The sequence below is a fragment of the Phacochoerus africanus genome, chromosome 2 (genome assembly GCF_016906955.1).
Source record: "Phacochoerus africanus isolate WHEZ1 chromosome 2, ROS_Pafr_v1, whole genome shotgun sequence".
In the NCBI taxonomy this organism is placed as follows: domain Eukaryota; kingdom Metazoa; phylum Chordata; class Mammalia; order Artiodactyla; family Suidae; genus Phacochoerus; species Phacochoerus africanus.
In genome coordinates, this window is record NC_062545.1 from 271,767,334 (window position 1) to 271,793,808 (window position 26,475).

Sequence of the window (26,475 nt, forward strand, 5' to 3'; positions counted from 1 at the left end):
ACCTCATGGTTCCTAGTCGGATTCGTTACCCACTGGGCCACAACAGGAACTCCCCTCTGCATATATCCTTTAAAAAATAGTTGTAGCGGAGTTCCCATCGTGGCGCAGTGGTTAAGGAATCCGACTAGGAACCATAAGGTTGCGGGTTCGGTCCCTGCCCTTGCTCAGTGGGTTAACGATCCGGCATTACCGTGAGCTGTGGTGTAGGTGTTGCAGACACGGCTCGGATCCCGTGTTGCTGTGGCTCTGGCATAGGCCGGTGGCTACAGCTCCGATTGGACCCCTAGCCTGGGAACCTCCATGTGCCGTGGGAGCGGCCCAAGAAATAGTAAAAAGACAAAAAAAAAAAAATAGTTGTAGCAAGCCTTTTTGCATAAGCTGCGTATCTGGGACATTTCCTCCTGTTGTACTCACCTGGGCAAACTCTAACCTTAGTTAAAACCAGCTCCTCTTTCTTCCCTGGCTTACACCTGAACAATCATTTTCGGAAAAAAGAAGAAAATCCCTCAATTGAAGTGTCTGGTTTTATGTTAAATTTATGGTTATGGGGTTCCCATCGTGGCTCATTGGAAACGAATCCGACTAGTATCCATGAGGATGCGGGTTCGATCCCTGGCCTCACTCAGTGGGTTAAGGATCCGGTGTTGCCGTGAGCTGTGTGGTGCAGGTTGCAGACACGGCTCGGATCTGGCATATGGCTGTGGCTGCGGTGTAGGCGGGCAGCTGTAGCTCCAGTTCAAGCCCTAGCCTGGGGACTAACAGATGCCGCGGGTGCGGCCCTAAAAAGACAAAAGAAAAACGCTTCCTTGAGTTCGTATTCTCTGTCTCGCTTTCAGACCCTTTCTCTGCCGCCTTTTATAGCAAAACTGCTAGAGAAATCGACTAGTCTGTCTCCTCGTCCTCTTCCTTTCAACTGGCTTCATCCTTATGGTTTCACAGGAGTGCTTATCGGGGTCAATAAAGACCATGTTTCTATCCCACCTTACAGAACCTACAAGTGGGATTCTCTCCAACTTTCCCTCCTACCTCTATGTGGTCATAATGCTCCGACTGTAGACGGTAGCTAAAGGGCAGTCTCTCAGGCTCCACAGTTACCCCCAGCTACCCGTCCAAGGGCGCCTCTCAGTCTTGGATCAAAAAGGGACTCTAGGGAGTTCCCGTCGTGCCTCAGTGGTTAACGAATCCGACTAGGAACCATGAGGTGGCGGGTTCGATCCCTGGCCTTGCTCAGTGGATTAAGGATCCAGCATTGCCGTGAGCTGTGGTGTAGGTCACAGACGAGGCTCGGATCCCACATTGCCGTGGCGTAGGCCGGGGCTGCAGCTCCGATTAGACCCCTAACCTGGGAACTTCCATATGCCTCGGGAGTGGCCCAAGACATGGTAAAAAGACAAAAAGCAAAAACAAAAAACCAAAAAGGGACTGTAGATATTTTCCTACAGATCAGTTCTCCTGGCCTGAAATCTTTGCTGTCCCTACATCAGTTTCTTTGTTTAAGCCAAAAACCTAGGTGTTATATTTCGTTACTCCCCCCCGCCCCGCACACTCAGTTCAGCAGCTAGCCCGGTTGGTTTTATTTCCAAACTGCCTATCAAATTCACCCACTTCTCGCTGTCTCCACCGCCATCCATCATGGCTGGGCGATTGCCAAGTCCTCCCAGATCTATTCCCCGCATCAGTTCTTGCCCTCCCCACCCCACCCCCAGTCTTGTCTCTACAGCACATCAGGTGATGTCCCTACCCTCGGTGGCTTTCCAGGGTCCTTCAAATAAAATCAAACTCCTCTCAAGGTCCTGTGATCTGGCCTCCAGCCTCAGCCTCTCCCATCTTCAGTTGCAAGAACCTCTCAAGCTCCTCTTCCTTTTGCCACCTCAGGCCTTCGTGTCCCTGGCTGCCCCTTTCCCAGCCTTGAATGGCTGGCATCTTCCCCAGAGGGGCCTTGCCTGACCACCTCTTGGGTCGCTCTCCACGCCTGGTTTTTTCTTTGCTGCTGCAGCTCTTATGTATTTGCCTTGGAGCCCTTGTGAGAAGCCGTGAGTGCCCTTTCTGTTTTGTCTGCTCCTCTCACTAGAGTGTAGGCTCCAAAGGAGTAGAGCCATGTCTGTCATAGTTCATCCCTGGGATGGGTCCTGGGCTCGCCCAGCGGTGGGAGTGAATGAAGGAGCAGGTGGTTCTTCCGTGTCTTTCTTTCTTTCTTTTTTTTCTTTTTCCTTTTTTTTTTTTTTTTTTTTGTCTCTTTGCCTTTTCTGGGGCTGCTCCCAGGGCATATGGAGGTTCCCAGGCTAGGGGTCTAATTGGTGGTCTAATTGATGGTCTAGCTGCCATCCTACACCAGAGCCACAGCAACGTCCTAGCCACGTCTGCAGTCTACACCACAGCTCACAGTAACACCGGATCCTTAACCCACTGAGCAAGGCCAGGGATCGAACCCGCCACCTCATGGTTCCTAGTCGGATTTGTTAACCACTGAGCCACGATGGGAACTCCTCCATGTCATTATTTCTAATGGGTACGTGGTTTCCATGGCACAAATGGAACCTAATTGACTTAACCACGGCCTTGTTATTGGACGTCCTTGTTCCCAGGTTCTCGCCACATTGAAACATGGGAACTAATCTAAATTTGGGAAAGTTGTCGACTACACTGGAGACTATTCTGCAGGCATTTAAGACCCTAGGAAGCATTTTTATTAGCATGGAGAAATGAGGTTTCTTTCTTTCTTTCTTTTTCTTTTTCTTTTTCTTTTTTTTTTTTTTTTTGTCTTTTTGCTGTTTCTTGGGCTGCTCCCGTGGCATATGGAGGTTCCCAGGCTAGGGGTCAAATCGGAGCTGTAGCCACTAGCCTACACCAGAGCCATAGCAACGCGGGATCCGAACCGCATCTGCAACCTACACCACAGCTCACAGCAACACCGGATCCTTAACCCACTGAGCAAGGGCAGGGACCGAACCCACAACCTCATGGTTTCTAGTCAGATTCATTAACTACTGCGCCACGACGGGAACTCCAGAAATGAGGTTTCTTAATGAAGAAAACATACTATGAAATTATATATACAGCATGATCTTCGGTATCTAAAATTTCATGGGAAAAGAGAGTAGGAAATAAACTAAAGTGTTAACTATGTATTTCAGGTTGGCAGGATTATGAGTGATTTTTCTTCTGGATTTTTTTTTTTTTTAAGAGGAATACAAGTAATACAGGTATACAAGTAAGAGAGGTTTTCTCTGTTTTCCAAGTTGACTGCAGTGAGAGTATGCTTTCTTATAGTCAGGTAAAAAGTTCTTAAAAATTTTAGAACCCTCTTATGACACCTCAGATTATCGGAGATGGTCCACAGCAGAGCCAGGAACCCCTGTGCTCCAGAGAACCTCCTCTAAGTGTTTGAAACACACCTGCTAATGACAGCTCCAAGCCTTTGAGCCCTTCCAGGCCTGTGGATGACTTCTCTGTGGCCGGGTAGACTTGTGTGTGGTGCAGCAGCGTAGAGAGTGTGGCTTACAAAAATGTTAATTTGGAGTTCCCGTCGTGGCGCAGTGGTTAATGAATCCGACTAGGAACCATGAGGTTGCGGGTTCGGTCCCTGCCCTTGCTCAGTGGGTTAAGGATCCGGCGTTGCCGTGAGCTGTGATGTATGTAGGTAGCAGATGCGGCTCGGATCCCGCTTTGCTGTGGCTCTGGCATAGGCTGGCAGCTACAGCTCCGATTAGACCCCTAGCCTGAGAACCTCCATATGCCGTGGGAGCGGCCCAAGAAATAGCAACAACAACAATAATAACAACAACAACAACAAAAAATGTTAATTTGCGGTGAGACCATCGTCCCACAGATGTGCCCAGGGTTGGAAAGATATCACAACTGCCTTTCACATCTGTTTCTGGAGCTTGAGGGGACCTCATATGACCTGGGGTATTATTATCCCAGCATCTTACTCACTTCTCTTAAGGCAGTGGTTCTCAAACCCTCGACCTTTTTAGGAATTTGAGGTCAAAACTGTCTTCTTGAGAAGACTGAGAGGAGTTGCCATTGTGGCTCAGCGGAGACGAATCTGACTGGCATCCATGGGGACGCAGGTTCGGTCCCTGGCCTTGCTCAGTGGCTTAAGGATCTGGTGTTGTGGTGAACTGTGGTGTAGGTTGCAGTCTCGGCTCAGGTCCTGCCTTGCTGTGGCTGTGGTGTAGGCTGGCAGCTGTGGCTCCAGTTTGACCCCTAGTCTGGGAACTTCCATATGCTGCAGGTGCAGCTAAAAAAAAAAAGACTGAGAGGTTATCTGCCTTTTCACTTTTATTCTCTCAGGATTGCACATTAGCGTTTTCCAGATGTTCTGTGATTCACAACAGACTATTGCAGAAACAGCTAGGAGAACCCAGCTGTCCTCTGTGAGGCCAGACATCGAGGAGTTGCAAAAATGTAAAACAATGCCAATATTCTCACTTTTATGGAAAGTAAAAATAGCATTTTAGTGAAATGCAACTATATTACCACAGGATGAGTTTTTGGTGATGAAAATGAACTAGTACATATTTTTAAGAAATTCTCCGCTTAACTAACATAATAAATGTCAATAGATATTTACCCATATACATAAACACGCTTTGGTGTCCACGATTTTTATTTATTTATTTATTTATTTATTTATTTATTTATTTATTTATTTACTTATTTATTTATTTTGGCTGCGCCTGCCGCATATGGATGGTTCCAGGGCCAGAGGTGGAATCTGCGCCACAGCTGTAACCATAGCCACAGCAGTGACAACACTGGATCCCTAACCCACTGAGCCACCAGGGAACTCCCTCAGGTTTTAAGACTGTGAAGGTGTCCTGAGACCAGAGACGTCGAGAACCACGGAATGAAGGAAAAACTTATGGTGGATTGATGAGGGCTCAGGAGCCGGACGGGTGGAATTGCAGGACTCAGGAGAACAAAGACGATGGAAGGGCAACGACCTAGTCTCATAGGCAGGGGTTGGATGTTCTTGAAATGACATTAACCTTTTTCCTCCTCCTCTCCCTCCCTCCTTCCCCCCTCCCCTTTCTCTCCCTTTGTAGAGATCATGCATGATGTGATAAAGAAGGTAAAGAAGAAGGGCGAGTGGAAGGTAAGTAAGAGAGCCCACCGGAGGACCTTGAAGCTGAGTCCATGCGGACGATTCGGAGGGCGTGGAGCTGGGAAGAGGCGCGCAAGCCGGACCGTCCTAGCGATCGATGCCTGCAGCAAAGGCCCTGCCTTCCAGGCTGTAAATGTGGCTGGAGCTGGGGTTCAGCCTCCCTTTAGGACAAAAAACGTACACCCTGAAAAAATACCCTCCCATACGGATTTCTCGGAGTGGGGGTCCTGTGGGTGATTTTTTTCTTTTTTCTTCTGCATTTTTATGAGAGATTCTTTTGTCCATCATGGGCCAAGGCACTTTAAGCTTAAAAAATTAAGTCACACGCGTGAGAAGGAACACACTCTCCTAGAAGCTCGGGTTCGATGGGGGAAACCAAAGCTAGCACGTGTCTCCGTAAACTTCTGGCCCGCAAGGAAGCATGGATACGTCCGTGTTCTGTGTTTCGGGGCGCTCTCTGCATTCCGATGCGGTCCACGGGGGGTGGGGTGGGGGGGGATCGCAGCAGGTGCCCCCCGGGCTGTGAGGTGTTCCCTCTGCCTCCAGGTGCTGGTGGTGGATCAGCTGAGCATGAGGATGCTGTCTTCCTGCTGTAAGATGACCGACATCATGACCGAGGGGATCACGAGTGAGCCGCCCGCCCGCCCGCCCTCGGGTCTTCTTTCTCCCCCTGTTCGTGGTTATCTTGCTGGGCCGTAGGTCTTCCAGCCACCTGGGTGGCAGGACGGCAGGTCCCTGAGCACGACCCCCTGGGTCTCTTGTTCATCACGGACTCCCCAGCACCTCACCCGGTGTTCCAGCCCCAGGACAGATGTGGGAAAGGAAGGCTCCGGCAGGGAGGAAAAACAAAAAGACAAGGAAGAAAGGCAGAAAAGGCAGGCGACCCAATAGAAAAAAATGGACAAAAGACCTACACAGGCGCTTCACAAAGGAAAAAATCCAAATGCCCAATCAATACGCGAAAATATGCCCCCCCCCCGCCTTTCGTGGGCAGGGGAATGCAGTTAACACCAGCGTGAGGGAGTTCCCGTTGTGGCCCAGTGGAAATGAATCCGACTAGTATCCATGAGGACACAGGTTCGATCCCTGCCTGGCTCCGTGGGTCAGGGATCCGGTGCCATGAGCTGTGGTGTCGGTCGCAGATGTGGCTTGGATCCCATGTCGCTGTGGCTGTGGTGTAGGCTGGCAGGTGTCGCTTGGGTTCGACCCTTAGCCTGGGAACCTCCATATGGTGCAGTGTGGCCCTAAAAAGCAAAAAAAAAAAAAAAAAAAACAGAGTGAGATACTGCTGGGAGCTCAGATTGGGCCATTTAAACTACGATGATGCCAATGACAGGCAATAGAAAAATAGGAACAGTGGTAAGTGTCAGTTGGTACAGCTACTTTCGAAAACACGTGGTGTCTAGGAGAGTTGAGGTATGCATGTCCCCTATGCCAGCAAGTCTGCGGTTAGATATACGTCCTGGACAACTCAGGTGTGTGTGCCCAGGAGGTTATAACAGCCCCAAAGTGAGAACAACCAAAACGTTCATCAGGAGTAGAAATAAGTGGTAGGACAGTCACACGGCAGAATACTATATAGCAGAGAAAAGGAACCAGCTCTACTTGCTTACTCCAGAATGTGAGTGGATCTGATAAACATGATGATGAGCCACAGAGGCAGGCTACGGCGGCGTACCAAACAACCTGCTTTATTTATTCATTTAGTCTTTTTGCCATTTCTTGGGCTACTCCCGCGGCATATGGAGGTTCCCAGGCTAGGGGTCAAATCAGAGCCATAGCCACCGGCCTAAGCCAGAGCCACAGCAACGCGGGATCCGAGCCGCGTCTGCCACCTACACCACAGCTCAAGGCAACGCCGGATCCTTAACCCACTGAGCAAGGCCAGGGATCAAACCCGCAACTGCATGGTTCCTAGTCGGATTCGTCAACCACTGAGCCACGACGGCAACTCCCTTAACAACCTGCTTTAATTCACACAAGGTTCAAAACAGGCAGAGCTAAGCTGGACTGCTTTGGGAGGCAGGGGTAAGTGAGTCTTAAATTACCATGAAGAGACCTGATTGCCATCCCTGTCATGATGGTGGCTCTCTCTGGAGGGAAGGGCAGAAATTTCGATGAGGGAAGGGATGGAGGTGGGAGAGGGCCCTTCTGCAGTGCTGATGGGTTCGGTGTCCCGACCAGGGTGGGGCTTCTGCAGCATTTGCTTTTTAACTATCTGTATGTTTATGTTTAAATCACTCTTTGGAAAGTGTGTCATAATTTCACAACAATAGCTTTTTCAAATAAGTTAAATCACCAGTTCAAGGTCGCTAGCCAGCATCACACCTGAGACTAGGACGCCAGCCTCCTGGCTCCTGTCCCGAGTTCTTTTTCACATTTGCATGCAGCTCAAGTCTCAGGAGCTCCTTTCCCAAGAGATCATGTGTTGTAGTCTGTGAAATAGCGTTGATTGAAAAGCAGTCTATTTTGAGGTATTTGTGTATATCACCTGCAAATGGCACCATGTCCATGTGGCACAGGGCACGCATCCTACACTTTATCAGGTGACCAGTGAGATGATGACTTTCCCAGAAGTAGCCAGGAAGGTCATCTTCTTTCCAGGTGGAGTAGCTGACATACTGGAAAAGAAACCAGCACACCCAACACCGGTGGTTGGCGGCTCTAACAAAATGTGATGTTTAGGCTTTGCGCTATTGAGAGGAACCGTAGTACACAGAGGCTGTGTTTGTAATGTCTTCATTTGATATACACAGAGGAAAATGAGAAAACCATCCTGCTGTAGAGAAACAAACCCAACGTGGACATTCTAAAAGAATTGGGATTATCTAGAACAGATGAGGAAAAAAAAAAAAAAACGAAGGTTTCTCTTTTCCTTTTTTTTTTTTGGCTTTTAGGGCTGCACCCTCAACATATGGAGGTTCCCAGGCTAGGGGTCGAATCGGAGCTATAGCCGCTGGCCTACACCACAGCCACAGCAACATAGGATCCAAGCCACATCTGCAAACCTACACAGCTCCCGGCAACGCCAGATCCTTAACCCACTGAGTGAGGCCAGGGATCGAACCTGTGTCCTCATGGATACTAGTCAGATTCATTTCCACTGAGCCACGACAGGAACTCCCAGTTTCTGTTTTCAATCAGAGCAGATGAAGGCATTTACTTTAGCTGGGGTGGGAAGTGGAAGGTATTTCGCGTGATAGGAGTCCGGGTTTCCTACCACCTTGAGAATCCGGAGACAGGGGAGAGCAGCACCTCTGGGGAAGGGGCCTCGAGTCTCTCCTCCCCACCAACTGGAGATTTTGTGCCGCCCGTCTGAAGGCGGCCTCTGTCTATGGCTTCTGATTTCATGATCTCCGGGTGTGTTTCCTCACGGTGGGCTGCTCTTGTGTTGTCTAGTTGTGGAGGACATCAACAAACGCAGAGAGCCGCTCCCCAGCCTGGAGGCCGTGTACCTTATCACGCCCTCTGAGAAGGTAAGCCCTCCCCGGCAGAGCCCTGGCTGAGGTGGCACGTGCTGGCTCCGTGTCTGTGTGGCACAGTGTCTGATGTTTCTGGGTGAAGCACGCACTTAACACACTGCTCTGTTTAAGCACACACTCCACGGTCGGGGGAGGCGGGGGGTGCGTTAAGCTCTCAGCCAAAAGCCAGGCAGGCCGTGTGTCCACACATCCTTCCTCTCTGGGTAGGGGCTCATTTAATCTAGGGAGCCCCCCCCCCGCCCCCGCCGCCCCGAGAACTTGCTTCATTTATTCTTTCAGATTCATGTCCTCAGCATCCAGTTAGGGTTCAGATCCGCCTGCCTTGTCATTTTAGGGGCCTGGTTCAAAGCAGCAGCCAGCTGCACCGGGAAGAACTAGGAAATACGAACAAACCAATCACAGGTTCTGAAATGGAAACCATGATTTAAAAACTTCCCCCAAAACCAAAAGTCCAGGGCCAGGCAGCTTCGCAGGTGAATTCTGCCCAACATGGAGAGACGCGTTAACACCTGTCCTTCTGAAACTCTTTCCAAAGATCACAGAGGAAGGAAAACGTTCCCCAAGCTCGTTCCCTGATACCCAAGCCAGACAAAGATACCACACGAACAAAGAAAATTATGGGCCAGTATCACTGATGAACGTAGATGCAGAAATCCTCAGCACGAGCATAGCAAACCACACCCCATGATACATTACAGGGATCACACACCATGATCAAGTGGCATCTTTCCCAGGGATGCGAGGATTCCTCAATATCCGTAAATCTGTGTGATACCCCACATCAACAAGCTGAAGAGCAAATCAGCATCCAAGCAGAGATCCACTCCCTCGCTTTCAGTTGCTAGTTGTCTTAGGTCTTTTACTCTATGTAAGTCCCCCCCTCCCCACTTCCCCAGTTTTCATATCTAAAAACTGGCTTCTGTGTGAGTTTCGGCAAATGCAGCTAAATTGCTAGCACTTCATCACAGTGGCTCTCCTGGCAGGTTTCTGACCACTTTCCACATTTGTGGGTCCCTTCTGAAGAATGCAAATTACGGTGGCTCCAAAGAAGTGAGCTAGAATGAGCTAGGGAGGCTGCTGTTCACCTAAACTCTGAAATAATGCTAATCTGAAGTCCTCAGAGGGGTTAGAATTATACATCAGAAATCCCCTGCTCTATTGTGCATGTAGCTTGAAGCCCTGGATCTGATCAGGTTCAGGTATGGGTCCTGTGTGCTTCTGGAATTAAATTCATTTCCTTTTTTCCCCTCACCACAGTCGGTCCACTCTCTCATCAGCGACTTTAAGGACCCACCGACCGCCAAGTACCGCGCGGCTCATGTCTTCTTCACCGACTGTGAGTATGACTGTGAGCTGCCACCCATCCTTCTGGTTTAGCGTTGCTGCACAGCGAGACTGACCCCAGACCAAGCCAGGCCAGCAGGGAAGCCATGGGCCGTTCCCATGTTTGTCCTGATTTTTTATTTTCAGAAGGCAAATTGCATAAGAGATAAAAATAAACACACACATTCAAACCTGCGAGGTCATGCAGTCCTTTCGGATGAAAATTATCTCCTCTGCTGAGGGCTAGCGTGTTGCACACTGAGAAGAATTTTCTGATGCTAGCCTTGGTGTTTCACTCTGTAGACACCTACCTAGCACTGTATGTGAGCTGCAGTGCGTTTCCATCTGCTTTTCAGCTACAAAGTGGAATTTTTCCCAGGTGGTATTTGGATCAGATAGAACGGTAATCATTGTTCCAGAATCTCTTTTCTTTGTGGAGGTTTTTGTGCAGAAGCATCTCGGTCAGTCTTTGGGTTTTTGTTGTTGTTTGGTTTTGTTTTTTCGGTCGTGGTGCGCAAGTGGCTTGATGTGGGATCTCAGTTCCCAGGCCAGGGATTGAACTCAGGCCGTGGCTGTGAGAGGACCAAATCCTAACCACTAGACCACCAGGGAACTCCCTCGGTCTTTGTTAATAGCAAAGAGAACTGAGTAGGGCTGGACAGTAAAGCGTGCACAGTAATAACAGTTCCCCCAGTGCTCCCTCTCGGGGAAAATCCCACAAGACTCGCCACTGAGAAAACAAGGAAAGCTTCTTGCAAAGAATCACTTTATGCTTTTTGAAGATGGGTGGCAAAGAAAGTAGGTAGACAGAACAGTAATAATAAACCAATAACATATTTCTGGGAACCTGAAGCTATTTGTCTGGCCCAGAAGAGTCAGGACCGAGTGGGTCTCCCGAGCCGCTGGGTTCCTTAGAGGCCCTGGGGAAATGCCGACATCACATTTCCCAATGATTCTGTTTTTCTTTACTTATTTCTCCTAAGTATCTCAAATGCATAGTGTTTGTTTATATTACAGGCTTTTTCCTTCTTGACTTCTCCTGGTTCTTTTTCTTCCTCTCCTAATATCAGAAAGTAAATAGTTTTTATTAGCTCTCAGGGGCTCAGTCTTTATTGCCATCTGTTTCTTTGTTATATGTTGAGAGCCCTGTAGGTGGTTTTATGTTCCTTTTATGCCCTAGAGGTAGTAGGCTTGAGTATGGGATGAGATTCCTCCCCTCCCCCCAGGGCCACACCTGCAGCATATGGAAGTTCCAGGAAAAGTGTCAAATCGGAGCTGCCAGCCTACACCACAGCTCACGGCTTAATCCACTAAGCGAGGCCAAGGACTGGACCTGCATCCTCATGGATACAAGTCTGATTCATTTCTGCTGAGCCACAACAGGAACTCCTGGGATGAGCTTTCAATTAGCTTTTTTTTTTTTCTAAGTTTTATTCTGTTTGCCTTTTAAAAAACCCTAATAAAATAAAGGATTCACTGGACACGTGTAACTATTGAAATGAACCAGCCAAAGGACAGGAAAACCTACTGACTTTGTCGTTCTCACAGCTTGTCCAGACGCCCTGTTCAACGAGCTGGTAAAATCACGAGCCGCCAAAGTCATCAAAACTCTGACGGAAATCAACATTGCCTTTCTCCCGTATGAGTCCCAGGTGAGGCCGCGTGGGGAGGGCATAGGAAGCCTGCATCCTGGTTATTCCAGCAGGAGCTCTGGCCACGTCTGAGAGGGTGGCCCTGGGGTGCAGTCAAGAGAGCCGGGAGGGACTTGCTGAATGTCGTCTGGTGCGTGGATGTTTATGTAACGGAAAGGGTATTCCTTAGGGGTCTGCCGGAGAGGGCCTCGTCTCAGTTATTTCTGACTCTTTCCAGCCACCATGCCCTTCCTGATGTTCATTTCATCCTCGCTCGCAGTGTTCGCTCCTATTGGCCAGCTCCGAAAAGCAGCCAATCGAGAAAGAGCCTGGGCGGGGCGGAGGGGCAGGGCTCCGCCCACACCCATCTGCTGCGAAGGAGGCTGTTTTTATTTTATGTGAGATAACCTCGGCTTGTCATGTGCTGAAGGAACAGATGGCAGCCTTTGCTATGAGCTGTTAACGCTTCGAGTGCCAAAACCGCTCCCCTTGGAAAAACGCACCGTCGTTAAACCAGTAAAGGTGAAGCTGACTGGGAGCGAACGTACCAAATGTATACCTTAGTATTTTCAAGGTTTGTTAAAATTCCTCCTCCTAGCAAAAAAAATAACACACCTTTTATGCATTTGGTAGAGGTAAGATATGATGGTGGCCTAGTGGGTCTTTACAGATCCGCTTCTAGATGCCAGAGAGTGACGAATTCTTAGGAGAGACGAGATGGGGAAAATAGTGTGAATATTTTAAAAAGACAATCTCCTTCCTCTCTCACTTGGCAGAAAGTCTGTTCCCAGCTTGAGGGCAGGAATTTTTTTTTTTTTTTCCCCTCTGCGTGAGCCCTGTCACCACCTGGATTGAACAAAATCCAACTTCAGTGTATTCAACCATATCTGTGTATTTTTGAAAAGTAATAAACTTTTCTTTTTTCTAACCTCAGGTTTTCCAGATCAGGGTAGTTTACATAAGAGAGATTCTGAAAAAACACTGATAACTGGTAGGTTGAGAGGAAATTTTAAACTTCTAGAACCCTCAAAAAAAAAAAAAAAGAAAGAAATACTTAGAACATACTACTGAGGATAGGAAATTATTAAATCCATACAAATCTCCTTCATCTGCCACAGCCACAGCACAATTTCTAGCTGGTACCTTATTTATGTAAACTCATAATCCCCATGAGGTCTGATAGGACCTCCTCCCCTGCTCTCTCCTGGGCTCCTCATCTGTTGCCAGAGAAAGGACTCCCCCTGCCTCAGGGCCCTGGCACACGCTGTTCCCTCCTCAGGGAGTCCCCTGCTGGCAAGAAACCCACACCTCTTTCACGCCTTCAAGGAGGCCTCCTGTCCAGCCGTGGTCCTGCTTATTATTTCTCATACACTTGCCCGTTTCTCACTTACTGTAACGTGTACTTTTCATGATGTTTATTGTTTATTGTCTGCCTTCTGCTGCACGATGGCGCACTCCTTGAGGACAGTAATGGTTTGGTCCCTAGCAGTTCCCAAGTGTTTAGCGCAGGGCCTGGCATCCAGCTGACACCCAGCCGTGTTTGTAGAATAAATGAAAATGTGTTCTGTAACCTCGGTACCAGGGTTGGTGGAAACCCTGACAGGTCACAATTCTGGAAGTGTGTGTATGTGTGTGTGAGTGTATAAAAATCCCCTTCTCAAGTGTATTCCTTGGACTCTGCTGACTCCTTCCAAAGCCATACACACAGACACACACACACACACATATATAAATCTCCTTCTCAGGTATATTCCTTGGACTCTGCTGACTCCTTCCAAAGCTTCTACAGTCCCCACAAGGCTCAGATGAAGAATCCAATCCTGGAGCGCCTGGCGGAGCAGATCGCCACTCTGTGTGCCACCCTGAAGGAGTACCCAGCCGTGCGGTATCGGGGGTAAGGCAGTGCACCTGTCTGTCTTCCGTGGCCCCCCACCTGTCTGCCGCGTGAGGCTCCCTCTGGCCTTACAATTCCAGTGGAAGTTGTCTCAAGGGGGTCAAGATTTGAGCATCTCAGATTGGTATTTTCCAATGTTTTTGTTTTTTTCTAAATTTGATTGTGAAATATACCAATATATGCAGAAAAGGGCACAGCATACACATACTCCGTTATCTCATAGCTAAATGCGAACCCCTGTGTCACTGCAACCCCGGGTTGCCTGCAGTTGTTCGTCTCTTTTGAACCTGAAAAAACAAGAACTGTCTTTGCAAAAGATGTTCCAGAGTAAGATCAGATACAAAGAGAACAACCCTGCAAAGGACACGCTCTTCAGATTTTATGAAGTCATTCAATTATCACTTACCCGACGTGTAAGTGCCGGGGGGCCCTAACCTGAAGGTACAGCCGTTACCCTTAGAAGGGCCTGATCTGGGCGGATCAGTAAGATGTGTTCTAAGGTGTGTTGGGCCTGAGCCGTGCACACCTGCAATGTGGACCTGGGAGACCAGTGCCTCCGGACGGGACAGGTCCCGGGCTTGGGCAGCCAGTGCAGGGAGGGGGCCCTTTGAGCTGAGAGGAACAAGACGGCTGCAGACCAGAGGTGGCATCTGAGCTGGGTCCTGGAGGACGGGTTCGGATTTCAGCAAACCGATGAGGACCGGAGGACAGACGCGTTGTGTGGCCAGTAGGGATGAGCAGAAGCGTGATGTTGGAAAGACACAGGGGCAAGTGTGAGGAGGGTTGGTGGTCCAGCAGGACATGTGCGGGCCGGGAGGCAAGGTGAAGCCATTTCTGCGTTTCTGGGGGGCCTTGGATGCCAGGTTTGGGGTCATGCTCTCCAGTGGTTAGCACCGGGCAGCCTTGGGCAGATTTGCATGGGGTGGGGAGGTGAATGCACTGCCACGGGAGTGTGATCAAGAGCCCCAGTCATGCAGGAGAAGCCGGGGCGGGGTGGGCGGGATCCTGCAGGAGGAGGGAAGGGCCCGAGCTGGAGGTGCCAAGGCCCCTCATCGCCCCTTGTCCTCAGAAATGTGCACCCACAGGACCACGCCTCCCCTCTCAGGGTCCTCACTGACAGAGCCTGCTGGAAGTTGAGAAGTGGGGGCTTGGGGTTCATTCACTGGCGGGCGAGGCTGGGAGCAGAGCTGCTTTTGTGCTGAGCGAGGCCAGGTGGCCGGCGGGAGTGACCATAAGCCGAGCTGGGAGGAGCCCAGCAAGTGCTGTCAGGCTCACAGGGGTGGAAGGTCCAGAGGCTCATGCTTGTGTCTTCCTGGCTCTGCAGGCGCAAACAGTCATTTCCAACAGAAACAAAACAGGGTGCAAGAGAATTTGATTTGAGGGAGTGGAGAATCGGGTGGGTCAGACTCTGACAGCCTGGTGATGGGAACAGGTTCGGACCCTCTGCTGAAATGTGCTTGGAAAGACTACCTGTTTCCATTTAGATAGGTGGTTTTTTTGGGGGTTTTTTGTTTTTTTTTTTTTGATCATTTATGTTTCAGGCACTGAGCTAAGTATTTTATTTGTCCTTTTTAATTATACGTGTACCATGAGTGCATGTTCGTTGTAAAATCAATACCTGTGAAGCTCCTGTCTCCCTCCACCTTCCCTCACTGTCCTGGCTTCTTCCCGGAGGGCAGACAGCGCCATCGATGGGGCGGGGCGGTCACCCTCTGTCCCTCCTCCTTTGTCAGGGAATACAAGGACAATGCTTTGCTGGCTCAGCTAATCCAGGACAAGCTCGACGCCTACAAAGCGGATGACCCGACGATGGGGGAGGTAAGTCCGGACTCGGGCCCCACGTGGTTCTCTCACCCAGGGACCACGGTGTTGGCTTGGCAGCCTGGGCATTGCTGGGTTCCATTGCTCACGGAGCCCCACACCTGAACTCTGAGTTCCAGCCTTCGGGCAGGCGACACGGATTCTGTCCTGTGCTGCCCAGCAACCAACTGGTTTCTGTTCACTGGGACTTCAGTCCGGTGTTGGCACTGAAAGCCCTGCGTCCCAGGAGCCCCCTCAGTAGAATGGTATCAAAGCCGGGAAATGGACATTGCTACAATCTCGAGACCTTGCTCAGATCTCACTAGTTTGTGCACATGCACGTGTGAGTGTACAGTCCTGTGCAGTTTTGTCACATGTGTAGAGTCATGTCACCACCACTGCAGTCACAACACACAACTGAAGTTCCCGTTGTGGCTCAGCGGATTAAGAACCTGACTCACATCCACGAGGATGAGGGTTCAATCCCTGGCCTCGCTCGGTGGATCGGGGACCCGGCATTGCCGTGAGCTGTGGTGTAGGTCACAGACGCGGCTTGGATCCCACATTGCTGTGGCTGTGGTGTAGGCTGGAAGCTGCAGCTCCGATTCAACCCCTAGCCTGGGAACTTCCATATGCCACTGGTGCGGCCCTAAAAAGACCAGGAAAAAAAAAAAAAGGAAAAGACACAGAATTCTTCCTTCACTGTCTTAATTTAAAAACTGGGACCCCCCCCTTCGTCTCAGGTCAGCTAGATGGTGGGTCACCCTATATATAGCTGAACCTCAGTGGAACTCCCCTTCATAAGCTCGCTTTGGACCCCAGCCACAGGTTGAGCTCTGTGTCAAAGGACCCTCATTATGAAACAGACACACTGGATTCTCACATGGTGTGTGTTTGGTGTCCTCGTCCAGCGATAACTGGACTTGGTGCTACTTGAGCCAGAGTCTATGTCCTGCCTTTTACAGGAGGGGTAGCTATGCTAGTCAGAAAAGCTGGACCTATACGGGGCAGGTTGTGAAACCATTCATTCCCTGGGTCCTTGTTCCAGGGCCCAGACAAGGCGCGCTCCCAGCTCCTGATCCTGGACCGCGGCTTCGATCCCAGTTCCCCCGTCCTTCATGAATTGACTTTTCAGGCCATGAGTTATGACCTGCTGCCTATTGAAAACGATGTATACAAGTAAGTACACAGACCCGGAGTGACTGCAGCTTTGCAAAGGAACCAGACACACCTGTAACTTATGTAATAAAAGGATGTTTTTAATCCTAGGGAAAGCAGGTACATTGACAGAGTCTTGCTGATAAACCTGCAAGCTTTTCTGTGAGTTCCCAAAGTCCAGGTGCACCACCAGCCAGAAATCCCTGCCCTTGGGGGAGACAGCAAGAACTTTAGGTTTGGAGTTCCCGTTGTGGCGCAGTGGTTAACGAATCCGACTGGCAACCATGGGGTTGCGGGTTCGATCCCTGGCCTTGCTCAGTGGGTTAAGGATCCGGCGTTGCTGTGAGCTGTGGTGAAGTTTGCAGATGCAGCTCAGATCCTGCATTGCTGTGGCTGTGGCGTAGGCTGGCAGCTACAGCTCCAGTTAGACCCTAGCCTGGGAACTTACATATGCCGAGGGAGCGGCCCTAGAAAAGGCAAAAAAGACAAAAAAAAAAAAAGAACTTTAGGTTTTTAGTTCACAGCTCACGGCACCTCAGTACAAAATCTGCTTGGATATGTTAATATGTTGACGTGTGTGAGAGAGTATATTTTTTTCAGAGTTGAAACTTCTTAGTTACAGATCATGAAATATGATGACGATAAAACTGATCAACAGGAGTTTCGCATTGAATTTTATTTGCGGTTTGCTGCATTATAGACGACATTTTTCGGGGTTCCTATCATGGCACAGCAGAAACAAATCCGACTAGGAACCATGAGGTTTCGGGTTTGATCCCTGGCCTCGCTCAGTGGATTGAGGATCTGGCGTTGCCGTGAGCTGTGGTGTAGGTCGCAGACGCAGCTCAGATCCTGCGTTGCTGTGGCTGTGGCCTAGGCCAGCGGCTACAGCTCCGATTCAACTCCTAGCCTGGGAACCTCCATATGCCACAGGTGCAGCCCTAAAAAAAAAAAAAACAAACATTTTTCTTGGTAGCAATCACCAGAAACTTAGTTTCTAAAAACTTACTTTTCTTTTGTTGGGTACAGATGATATTATTCTCATGTCACTTATTTTATAAAGTTAATTGTAAAGGTAGTGGTTTCACAATGAAGCTGAATCTCAGCTTTTCCCCCTTGGGGACCTATAATTGCTTTCCTTTAGATGTTCACGGTTTCAAACTTGGAAGTTAGCTGTGGGCCTGTGGCAACAGCCGTGAAATGTCCTTTGGGTCCCCCACGTGAAGGTGGTGTCCCAGGCCTTTCCCCGCAAAGAACAGGTGTGCCCTGCCCCTTTCCCTTACAAGCGCCTCAACCCACCCATGACCTGACTTCACACCTGAGCCCGCTTCTCCGCTGGAGCCAGATCCACGCAGGCTGGGGATTTTAAAACGGGACATCAAGTCCCCTGGCTTTGATAAGACCTTTGGGTCTCGCCCTGCCCGAGAAATTGTTCGCTTTGTTCCATGCAGCAGAGCTGACACACAGTGACACATCGGCGGGTAGGGCCGTTTGCTGTGCCATCGCTGGGGGTCTATCCGTTGTAAACCGGGGGAACTGGATGAATGCTCCAGGCTGGCTGTCTCCTCTGTAGGTACGAAACGAGCGGCATCGGAGAGGCGCGAGTGAAGGAAGTGCTTCTGGACGAGGATGACGACCTGTGGATAGCGCTGCGCCACAAGCACATCGCGGAGGTGTCCCAGTAAGAGCCCGCTCCGCACCCCGCCCCGCCCCAGGGCTCCCCGCGCCCCCTGAAGTGGGCTCCGTCTGCAGCACCCTAGCAGCGTGATGCTTAGGGGCTCTGTTACTGGAGCTCAGGCGGCATACACCTGCTTCAGGAAGTTAGGGAACACATTCTATGTTAGGGGTGTTTTTAGAATTTTTAGAAAGCATCTGCAGCTCTCTCAGCAAAATGCTTTATAACGACTAAACATTTAAAGCCAGTTTATTCCATTGGAAGATCCAGACTCTGCTACCTACAGTTCAGTTTTCTTTTCTCAGCCGGTGTGTCCCCTTCCTCCCAGCTGTCATACCTAAAATTTCTGAGCAAGAGCTGACATTTACACTGATAGATAGACTGATCTGTATACCCAACCAGTACCTTGCTCAGAAAATGTTTGGTTTGTTTGTTTGTTTGTTTGTTTGTTTTGGTTGTTTTGTTTAATTTTGTGTGTGTGTGTGTCGTTTTTAAGGACCACACCCATGGCATATGGAGGTTCCTAGGCTAGGGGTCTAATCGGAGCTGTAGGCATTGGCCTACACCCCAGCCACAGCAATGCAGTATCCGAGCCACATCTGCCACCTACACCACAGCTCATGGCAATGCTGGATCCTAAGCCACTGAGCGAGGCCAGGGGTTGAACCTGCATCCTCATGGATGCTAGTCAGATTTGTTTCCACTGAGCCACAATGGAAACTCCATCGGAAAATGCTTCTAACACTGGAGAGAGAGAGAGAGAGAGAGAGAGAGAGAGAGAGAGGAGAGAGAGGGAGAGAGGGAGGGAGGGGGGGAGGGAGGGAGGGAGGGAGGAGGGAGAGAGAGACGAGAGAGAGAGGAGGAGAGGAGAGAGGAGGAGGCGAGAGAGAGAGAGAGAGTGTGTGTGTGTGTTGTGTGTGTGTGTGTGTGTGTGTGTGTTTGGTCAAGGCTGAACCCAATAGCACATGAAAGTTCTCAGGCTAGGGGTTAAATTAGAGCTGGAACTGCCAGCCTACACCACACCCATAGCAATGCAGGATCCCAGGCCCACTGAGCAAGGCCAGGGATCAAACGTGCATCCCCATGGATACTAGTCAGGTTTGTTACCTCGGAGCCATGACAGGAACTCCCTAACACTGGATAATTTTTAATAAGAACTTTAAAGTGTAGATAACAAGTCCACTTTTGCGGAAAGACACATTCTGCTACATGGAGTTGGTGATATCCTTAGGAAATTCACAGGGAAGAGTGAGAAAATTCTATAGCCTGAAATGGTGCTGTTATTTAGAAGAATAGGCTCTGAACTTTTTGGATCACTCAACTTTAGAAAAATGTTAGGGAGTTCCTGTTGTGGCGCAGCAGAAACAAATCTGCCTAGTATCCATGAGGATGCGAGTTTGATCCCTGGCCTTGCTCAGTGGGTCTGAGATCCAGCATTGCTGTGAGCTGTAGTGTAGGTCACAGACAGGGCTCAGATCCTGCGTTGCTGTGGCTGTGGTGTAGGCCAGCAGCTGTAGCTCTGATTCGACCCCTAGCCTGGGAACTTCCATATACCAAAGGTACGGCCCTAAAAAGCAAAATTTAAAAAAAAAAAAAGAAACAAAAAATGTTAGTTCACGTTTCCAGTATTATAATTTATGTATGAAATATGTGCCTTATTATACTAGTATGTATGCTTTACAGAATAAACAAAAACATGAAATTGAAAAGGATGAAGTAAAAGTATATAAATAGATTTCCTAACATTTTCTTTTCTGTTCTCAAATTTTCTTGCACACTCTGCTCTGGAGACCCCTGGTTGAGAGCATTAGGAAAATGATGTATCTCTCTCTCCTCTTAGAAAACCATTTTATTTAATTAATTTATTTATTTTTTTATCTTTTTAGGGCCGCACTTGTGGCGTATGGAGGTTCCCAGGTGAGGGGTCTAATCGGAGCTGTAGCCGCCCACCTACACCACAGCCCACAGCAACGCAGGATCCAAGCCGAATCTGCGACCTACACCACAGCTCATGGCAATGCCAGATCCTTAACCCACTGAGCGAGGCCAGGGATCGAACCTGCAACCTCATGGTTCCTAGTCAGATTCGTTTCCACTGTGCCACGACGGGAACTCCTAGAAAACCATTTTAAATGTGTAGCTCACAGGCAGGCAAAGGGCCATATATTCCTAAAGGAAGAATCTTGCTTGTGCTGCCCCGGTAGCTTCCTTCTTCCTTGTCGAGGCACCGGTGTCGCCCTGGCGCTCAGCTGCCTCCTTCTGTCTTCCAGGGAGGTCACCCGTTCTCTGAAGGATTTTTCTTCCAGCAAGAGAATGAATACTGGAGAGAAGGTAAAAGCTCCGGGGCTCTTTAGGTTAATCCCTGCTTATCCCCTGTGGGCGGGAGGCCGCCCCCTCAGCACAGGACTAGTGAGTTGGGGGCTGGGGGCTGGGGCGGTCAGGGGCCTCTTTTCTCTGATATCATTTTGTCTTATTTTTCATTCGAGACGCAGATCCAGAGTCCTCCATCTGTTGATATTTATAGAGAGCTTCTTTTTGTTACCCTGAGAACTAATGTTTACTGTTGTGAATCAAGATTCACTTTAAGCCAGAAGAAGTTGTGAGAGCTTTTTTAGCTTGCAGTAGACTTAGAATTCATAACCTAATTCACCTGGCCTCTCCTCTGGTTTTTTTGGTGTGTTTTGTTTGTTTGTTTGTTTGTTTGTTTTTGGCCACACCTGTGGCAGTTGGGAGTTCCCCGGCTAGGGATCGAACCCTCACCACAGCAGTGACCACACTGGATCCATACCCAGTGAGCCACCAGGGAACTTCCTCCTCCTGCCTATTTATCAGAGGCGTTTCACTCCTCTTTTGTTGGGAGAAATGCAGCTCTGGGTGTGTCCCTCCTTCGCCTAAAACCATTTAGTGACTTCCTGATCTCAGGAGAACCAAGCCCCACCATGGACACGCCAGGTCATCAGGCCCCACAGCTCTCATCTCTGCCTCCCTCCTCACCCCATCGCCTTGCTCAAGCCATGCCTGAGTTCCTTGCATTAGCCTTGCCTCACGAGGTCCCCGTCCTTTGGCTCAGGCTTCATTCTCTCTGGAAACCTTCTGGACTTGAGGTGCCTCTACACTGAGCAGCCACACTCATGCTTCCCTCCACGGGCGCTAAGCCACTCCCTCGGGATAACTCTCTCTGCTGGATGGTAGCACCACGAAAGCAGAAAGTCTTTTTTTGTTTGTTTTTGACATTGCATCTGGCACCTGAAAGTGCCTGATAAATAGTAGTCATTTAATACATTCTCGTTGGAACCACGCGTGGGATTAGGCGGGTCCCTCAGAAAGGAAGCAGACCGCTGCCACCTGTCAGGAGGCAGATTCCAGCCTTCTCTTACCTTCTCCCTACTTTCTACCTGTCCACACAACCGCAGCCTCTCTGCGGAGAGGGAATGTGACCCTAATGCCAAGACAGCTTGAGCTGCGTGTGCAGAAAAGCAGTATCGAGAGGGGAAAACGCTTCTTTCTGGGGCAAGAATTATACTCTCAGCAACTCTCTAGGGCAAGAAATAGAACATACTTACCAGACTTCAGAGGTCACATCCCCACCTAGGAGACAGAGTATTTGGATCAATAATTTGTTTGAGCCAGAGACCAGAAACTCTAGACACGTGATCCTGTGTTTAGCAGATGCCTTTGGGGGGTTAGGGAGCCTGTACTCAGGAGGTCCCCAGCTGCCTGTCATCCTGGGCTGCACCTGTGCCCCCCGCCCCGCCCCCTGCACAGGCTCTTAGTTCTCATGCTAAGATGAGACCACAGGCTCTTCTTTCCCTCTAGACCACCATGCGGGACCTGTCCCAGATGCTGAAGAAAATGCCCCAGTACCAGAAGGAGCTCAGCAAGGTATGACCATCCACCACGACCCGTTCGGATCATGAGTATAAACAGCTGCGCAAAGGCTCCTCAAAGCCCCCTTACACTCAGTGATTCGTGGAAATTCACAGGGTTTTAGTCCTCTGCAATTTTTAGGAGAAAAAAATATAAGATTGGGATGGAGAGCTTAGTTCCAATGACTTTCTTTTCTCCTCCTCCTCTTTTGTTCTCTGTATCCTTCCAATTGCCCAACCCCACGGGCCTGAGAGAGCGCTGGGAGGAAGCCACGCTGACCTGGGAGTCACACAGCTCTCCCTGCACAGGATTCCCTAGGAGCCTCCAGCCCACGGCAAGGAGGCGGGATTGAGCGCCACCTCCTGGAGGGAGGAGTATCAGACAATCTGTGAAACCATCGTGCCACCCCCTGCCCCCACCCCCACATAGGAATTCTCCTTCCTCTTGGCTCTTCCAGAAGGTGGTCTGTCCCTCTCCCCGACGCACACAGTTCTCTGTCTGGCGGTGTCTGCGAACCGGCTTGCCCGTGTGGTTTCTGTCCTTTATGAGGCTGGAGATGGCTCTGGTGCCCAGGGCCGTGTTTATACACAGCAAGTGCTCCGTTGATGCTGCACGAATCAGCGAGTGATTCCTTGACCACACGCTCTCTGCTTTGTCCTAGTATTCGACCCACCTGCACCTGGCGGAGGACTGCATGAAGCACTACCAAGGCACCGTGGATAAGCTCTGCCGGGTGGAACAGGTAGGGCCTTTCCTTCCCTTTCTCCTGGGCCCATGTATTTGCGGAACGTTAACATCTGACCTTGAACCTCCTGCAGAATCTTAGGAAATGGGAAAGCCCACTAGCTCGTGTGGTCTCACCTCCCTGGAGCCGGTGCCGTTCCGCTCCCAATGGTAGGGACCAGAGGGGTCTGAATGCTGTGCCGTTTGGATTTTGCATGTCTGACTTTCCGGAGGCTTCCTGGAAGGGCAGAAGAGAGAGAGATGGAGCCTGAGCCCTCTGTTGGCAGGGCTGGCTGAACGTTATATCTGGAGTGTCTTTTCCTCCTGCCGTGGCCACACCAGCTTTGGAGAAAGAGCCTGAAAAAGAGTAGTGCAGTCAGAAGTCAGAAATTCGACCACAGGGAGTTCCCATCATGGTGCTGAAGAAACAAATCTGACTAGGAACCATGAGGTTGCAGGTTCGATCCCTGGCCTTGCTCAGGGGGTTAAGGGTCCATCGTTGCCGTGAGCTGTGGTGTGGGTCGCAGACGTGGCTCGGATCTGGCATTGCTGTGGCTGTGGTGTAGGCTGGCAGCTGCAGCTCTGATTTGACCCTTAGCCTGGGAACCTCCATATGCCACAGGTGTGGCCCTAAAAAAGCAAAAAAAAAAAAGAAGAAGAAAGAAATTTGCCCGCAGTCACGCTGCTCACAGCTAGGATCAGCGTGCTGTCTCTGTCGCTGATTTAGTTTGATGTGCTTGTTTCTCTCTGGTTTATTTTCCTCATCTGCGAAGGGAAATAACACCGCCGCCGCGTTTCGCAGGAGCATTGTGTGGAGTCACTCGTCCTGACACTCCGTTCCTCGTGCGTGATGATATGAATCAACTAGGGTTGTCTTCTTCTTTTTGTTTTTGGCTGCCCCTGCGGCTTGTGGAAGTTCCAGGTCAGAGACTGAATCCGGACCACAGCAGTGACCTGGGCTGCTGCAGTAACCACAGCTGGATCCTTAACCCACTGTATCACAAGAAATCTCCTTGGGTTTCGGGGGTGGTTTTTTTTTTTTGTTTGTTTGTTTTTTAAGGATCTGCATCTAAGGAAAGGGAATTAAATGATTCTGAAGCCTCAGCGGAAAGTCCATTTTTACCGAAAAAAACAACCCGAGTTCTCAGTGTGAGGCTAAGATTGAAATCTCCTGGTTTGCTGTGACAGGCTCAGCTTAGGTTTGTAAGACCAGCCCTGATTTCATGGACTCTCTCCTCCAGGGAAGTAGCCCTGCTGGCATCCGTCACATTGGTGGGTGATCTTTGCAAACACGGAGATGTCCTCTCCGAAAGTACTTGACTGTCCAGAAAGCAGGTTATCCCTAGATACAGTGCAGATGCTGTCGGGATTCATCCTGAAGTTTGCATTTTTTCAGAAGTGCTCGGTGGTATTTGCTGAACTGGTCACATTACAGTTGACCTTGAGGGAATGAATATCAGACTCAGGCCTTGCTGGACACATGGCGACTGAGGCGTCCCTGGGGGTGACAGGGCCTTCGGGAGGGGCCCTGCCTTCCTCTGACCCCGGGCTGGGCAGAAACCAGAACTCGAGATCATACTTATGATGGACCCCTGGGATCTTGAGAGGAAAGGGGGAACCTTCTGGCGACCTCTGTAAGAGCTCTGGAGAAAGTTGCAACCACGTTCAGAATAAGACCAGATGGTGTGGTTTTTTTTTTTTTTTTTTTGTCTTTTGTCTTTTTAGGGCCGCACCTGAGGCACATGGAGGTTCCCAGGCTAGGGGTCTAATTGGAGCTATTGCCGCCAGCCTACACCACAGCCACAGCGACGCCAGATCCGAGCCACATCTGGGACCTACACCACAGCTCATGGCAACGCCAGATCCTTAACCCACTAAGCAAGGCCAGGGATCGAACCCGCAACCTCATGGTTCCTAGTCAGGGTCCATTTCCCCTGCACCACGATGGGAACTCCAGACCAGATGGTTTTTGATTTGCTGAGACTGATGCGCTGCTTCCTTGGGCCATCGAGGCTGTATCTGCTTCTTACCCGAGTGGGCGCAGGGGGGCCCTAGACCGTGCTAACTTCACTCTTTATCCTCCATTCTGTTGTCAGCCCCCGTCCCTTCCTCCATCGTCCTCAGTGGTATTCGAAGGTTCAGGAGCCCTTGTTCTTTGCTCTTCTCCCTAAAAGTGCCTGGGAGATAAAAAACAGAAGTTAAAACCCTGGAGTAGTAGAGGCTCCGCAAGCCTGGCCTTCAGTGCCAGGGGGAGTGGAGCCCAGAGAGTCCAGCCAGGCAGAGGCTCCTTAAACTATCAAGGCTTCTCAGGTGTGGGAAGTGCATCCCCTGAAGCCCTGATCCCTCTGCCGGGCTTCATACCTCTCGAGGACAGACCAGGATCGAGGCTTTCCCTGAGGCCTTGGCACAGGTGCACGCACCTGCACGGAACAGCCTACAAAAGATGGTGAAGAAGGGTGCCTTCTGGCTTTGGAAAGTGAAACCCAGGCTCTTGCTACGGCCATAGACACCGTCGCCGATGACAGCAGTACTCATCACAGCGCTTTATGGGAGCACGAGTACCTGTTTGGAACCTTCGTCACCCATGCTACAAATCCCAGACATTTTTGCACAACCGGTGTTCTAACAGTTCCCGTCTATGCAGACTTGCAGAAACAGAGCCAACGTGGTATGTCTTCTGCAGGACCTGGCCATGGGCACGGATGCCGAAGGGGAGAAGATCAAGGACCCCATGAGAGCCATCGTCCCCATTCTGCTGGATGCCAATGTCAGCACTTACGACAAGATCCGCATCATCCTTCTCTACATCTTTTTGAAGAACGGTAGGAAGCGGGGAGTAGAGGAGGGCCCGGACCTTCTTGGGGGAAATGAGGCAGCTGGGAAAGAGAGAGAGCAGAGCGGAGAACAGTTTAAAAGACAAAAGGCTCAGTTCCCGTCGTGGCTCAGTGGTTAACGAATCCGACTAGGAACCGTGAGGTTGCAGGTTCGATCCCTGGCCTTGCTCAGTAGGTTAAGGATCCAGCATTGCCATGAGCTGTGATGTAGGTCGTAGACGCGGCTTGGATCCCGAATTGCTGTGGCTGTGGTGTAGGCTGGTGGCTACAGCTCCGATTAGACCCCTAGCCTGGGAATCTCCATATGCCGCAGGTGCAGCCTTAGAAAAAGACAAACAGTAAAAAATAAAATAAAAGACAAAGAAAAGGGAAGGAAAGGGGTGTTGAAGACAAAGATCCAAGGGGCTCTTCACGCCTGAGGAAGTGTAATGCGGGCAGATCACTTGCAGCTGGAAGCCGAGTATCCTCCACCACCCTCCGCCCCGCACATGCTTCTGGAACTGATCAGAGGGATGGGACAGTTAGAAGAGGACAGGGCGGGGACAGCGAGGAGTCCTTTGGCTTTACAGCCAGCTTATTAGAGCATTTCTGCCAGATACTTTTAACTTGCCTCCAGCTATTATCTGCGCCTTTACATAGCATATTTTACTCACGTATAGTTGACCTTGAGGGTTCATAAGTGTCCATTGTGCAAAAGATGGACTCAGAGGAGTTCCTGTCGTGGCTCAGTGGTTAATGAACCTGAGTAGCATCCATGAGGATGCAGGTTCGATCCTTGGCCTCGCTCAGGTGGGTTAAGGACCTGGCGTTGCCATGCGCTGTGGTGTAGGTCACAGACGTGGCTCGGCTCCTGCGTTGCTATGGCTCTGGCGAAGGCTGGCGGCTACAGCTCCGATTCGACCCTTAGCCTGGGGACCTCCATATGCCGCCGGTGCGGCCCTAAGAAGACCAAAAAAAAAAAAAAGATGGACACAGAGA

General features: G+C 50.1%; 1 protein-coding gene across 2 annotated transcripts in view; it reads left to right on the top strand.

Moving 5' to 3' along the window:
- The window catches only part of STXBP1 (syntaxin binding protein 1), a 74,916-nt gene that overhangs the window by 30,346 nt on the left and 18,095 nt on the right, over positions 1-26,475 (top strand). For both annotated transcript variants that reach the window (XM_047768463.1, XM_047768464.1), the window contains exons 2-14: positions 5,052-5,101; positions 5,657-5,738; positions 8,510-8,586; positions 9,850-9,928; positions 11,464-11,567; positions 13,292-13,440; positions 15,174-15,258; positions 16,289-16,419; positions 17,972-18,079; positions 20,344-20,404; positions 21,890-21,955; positions 22,602-22,682; positions 25,347-25,485. In XM_047768463.1, coding sequence (XP_047624419.1) covers positions 5,052-5,101; positions 5,657-5,738; positions 8,510-8,586; positions 9,850-9,928; positions 11,464-11,567; positions 13,292-13,440; positions 15,174-15,258; positions 16,289-16,419; positions 17,972-18,079; positions 20,344-20,404; positions 21,890-21,955; positions 22,602-22,682; positions 25,347-25,485 — 1,212 coding nt within the window. The remainder of the gene's footprint in view (positions 1-5,051; positions 5,102-5,656; positions 5,739-8,509; positions 8,587-9,849; positions 9,929-11,463; positions 11,568-13,291; positions 13,441-15,173; positions 15,259-16,288; positions 16,420-17,971; positions 18,080-20,343; positions 20,405-21,889; positions 21,956-22,601; positions 22,683-25,346; positions 25,486-26,475) is intronic.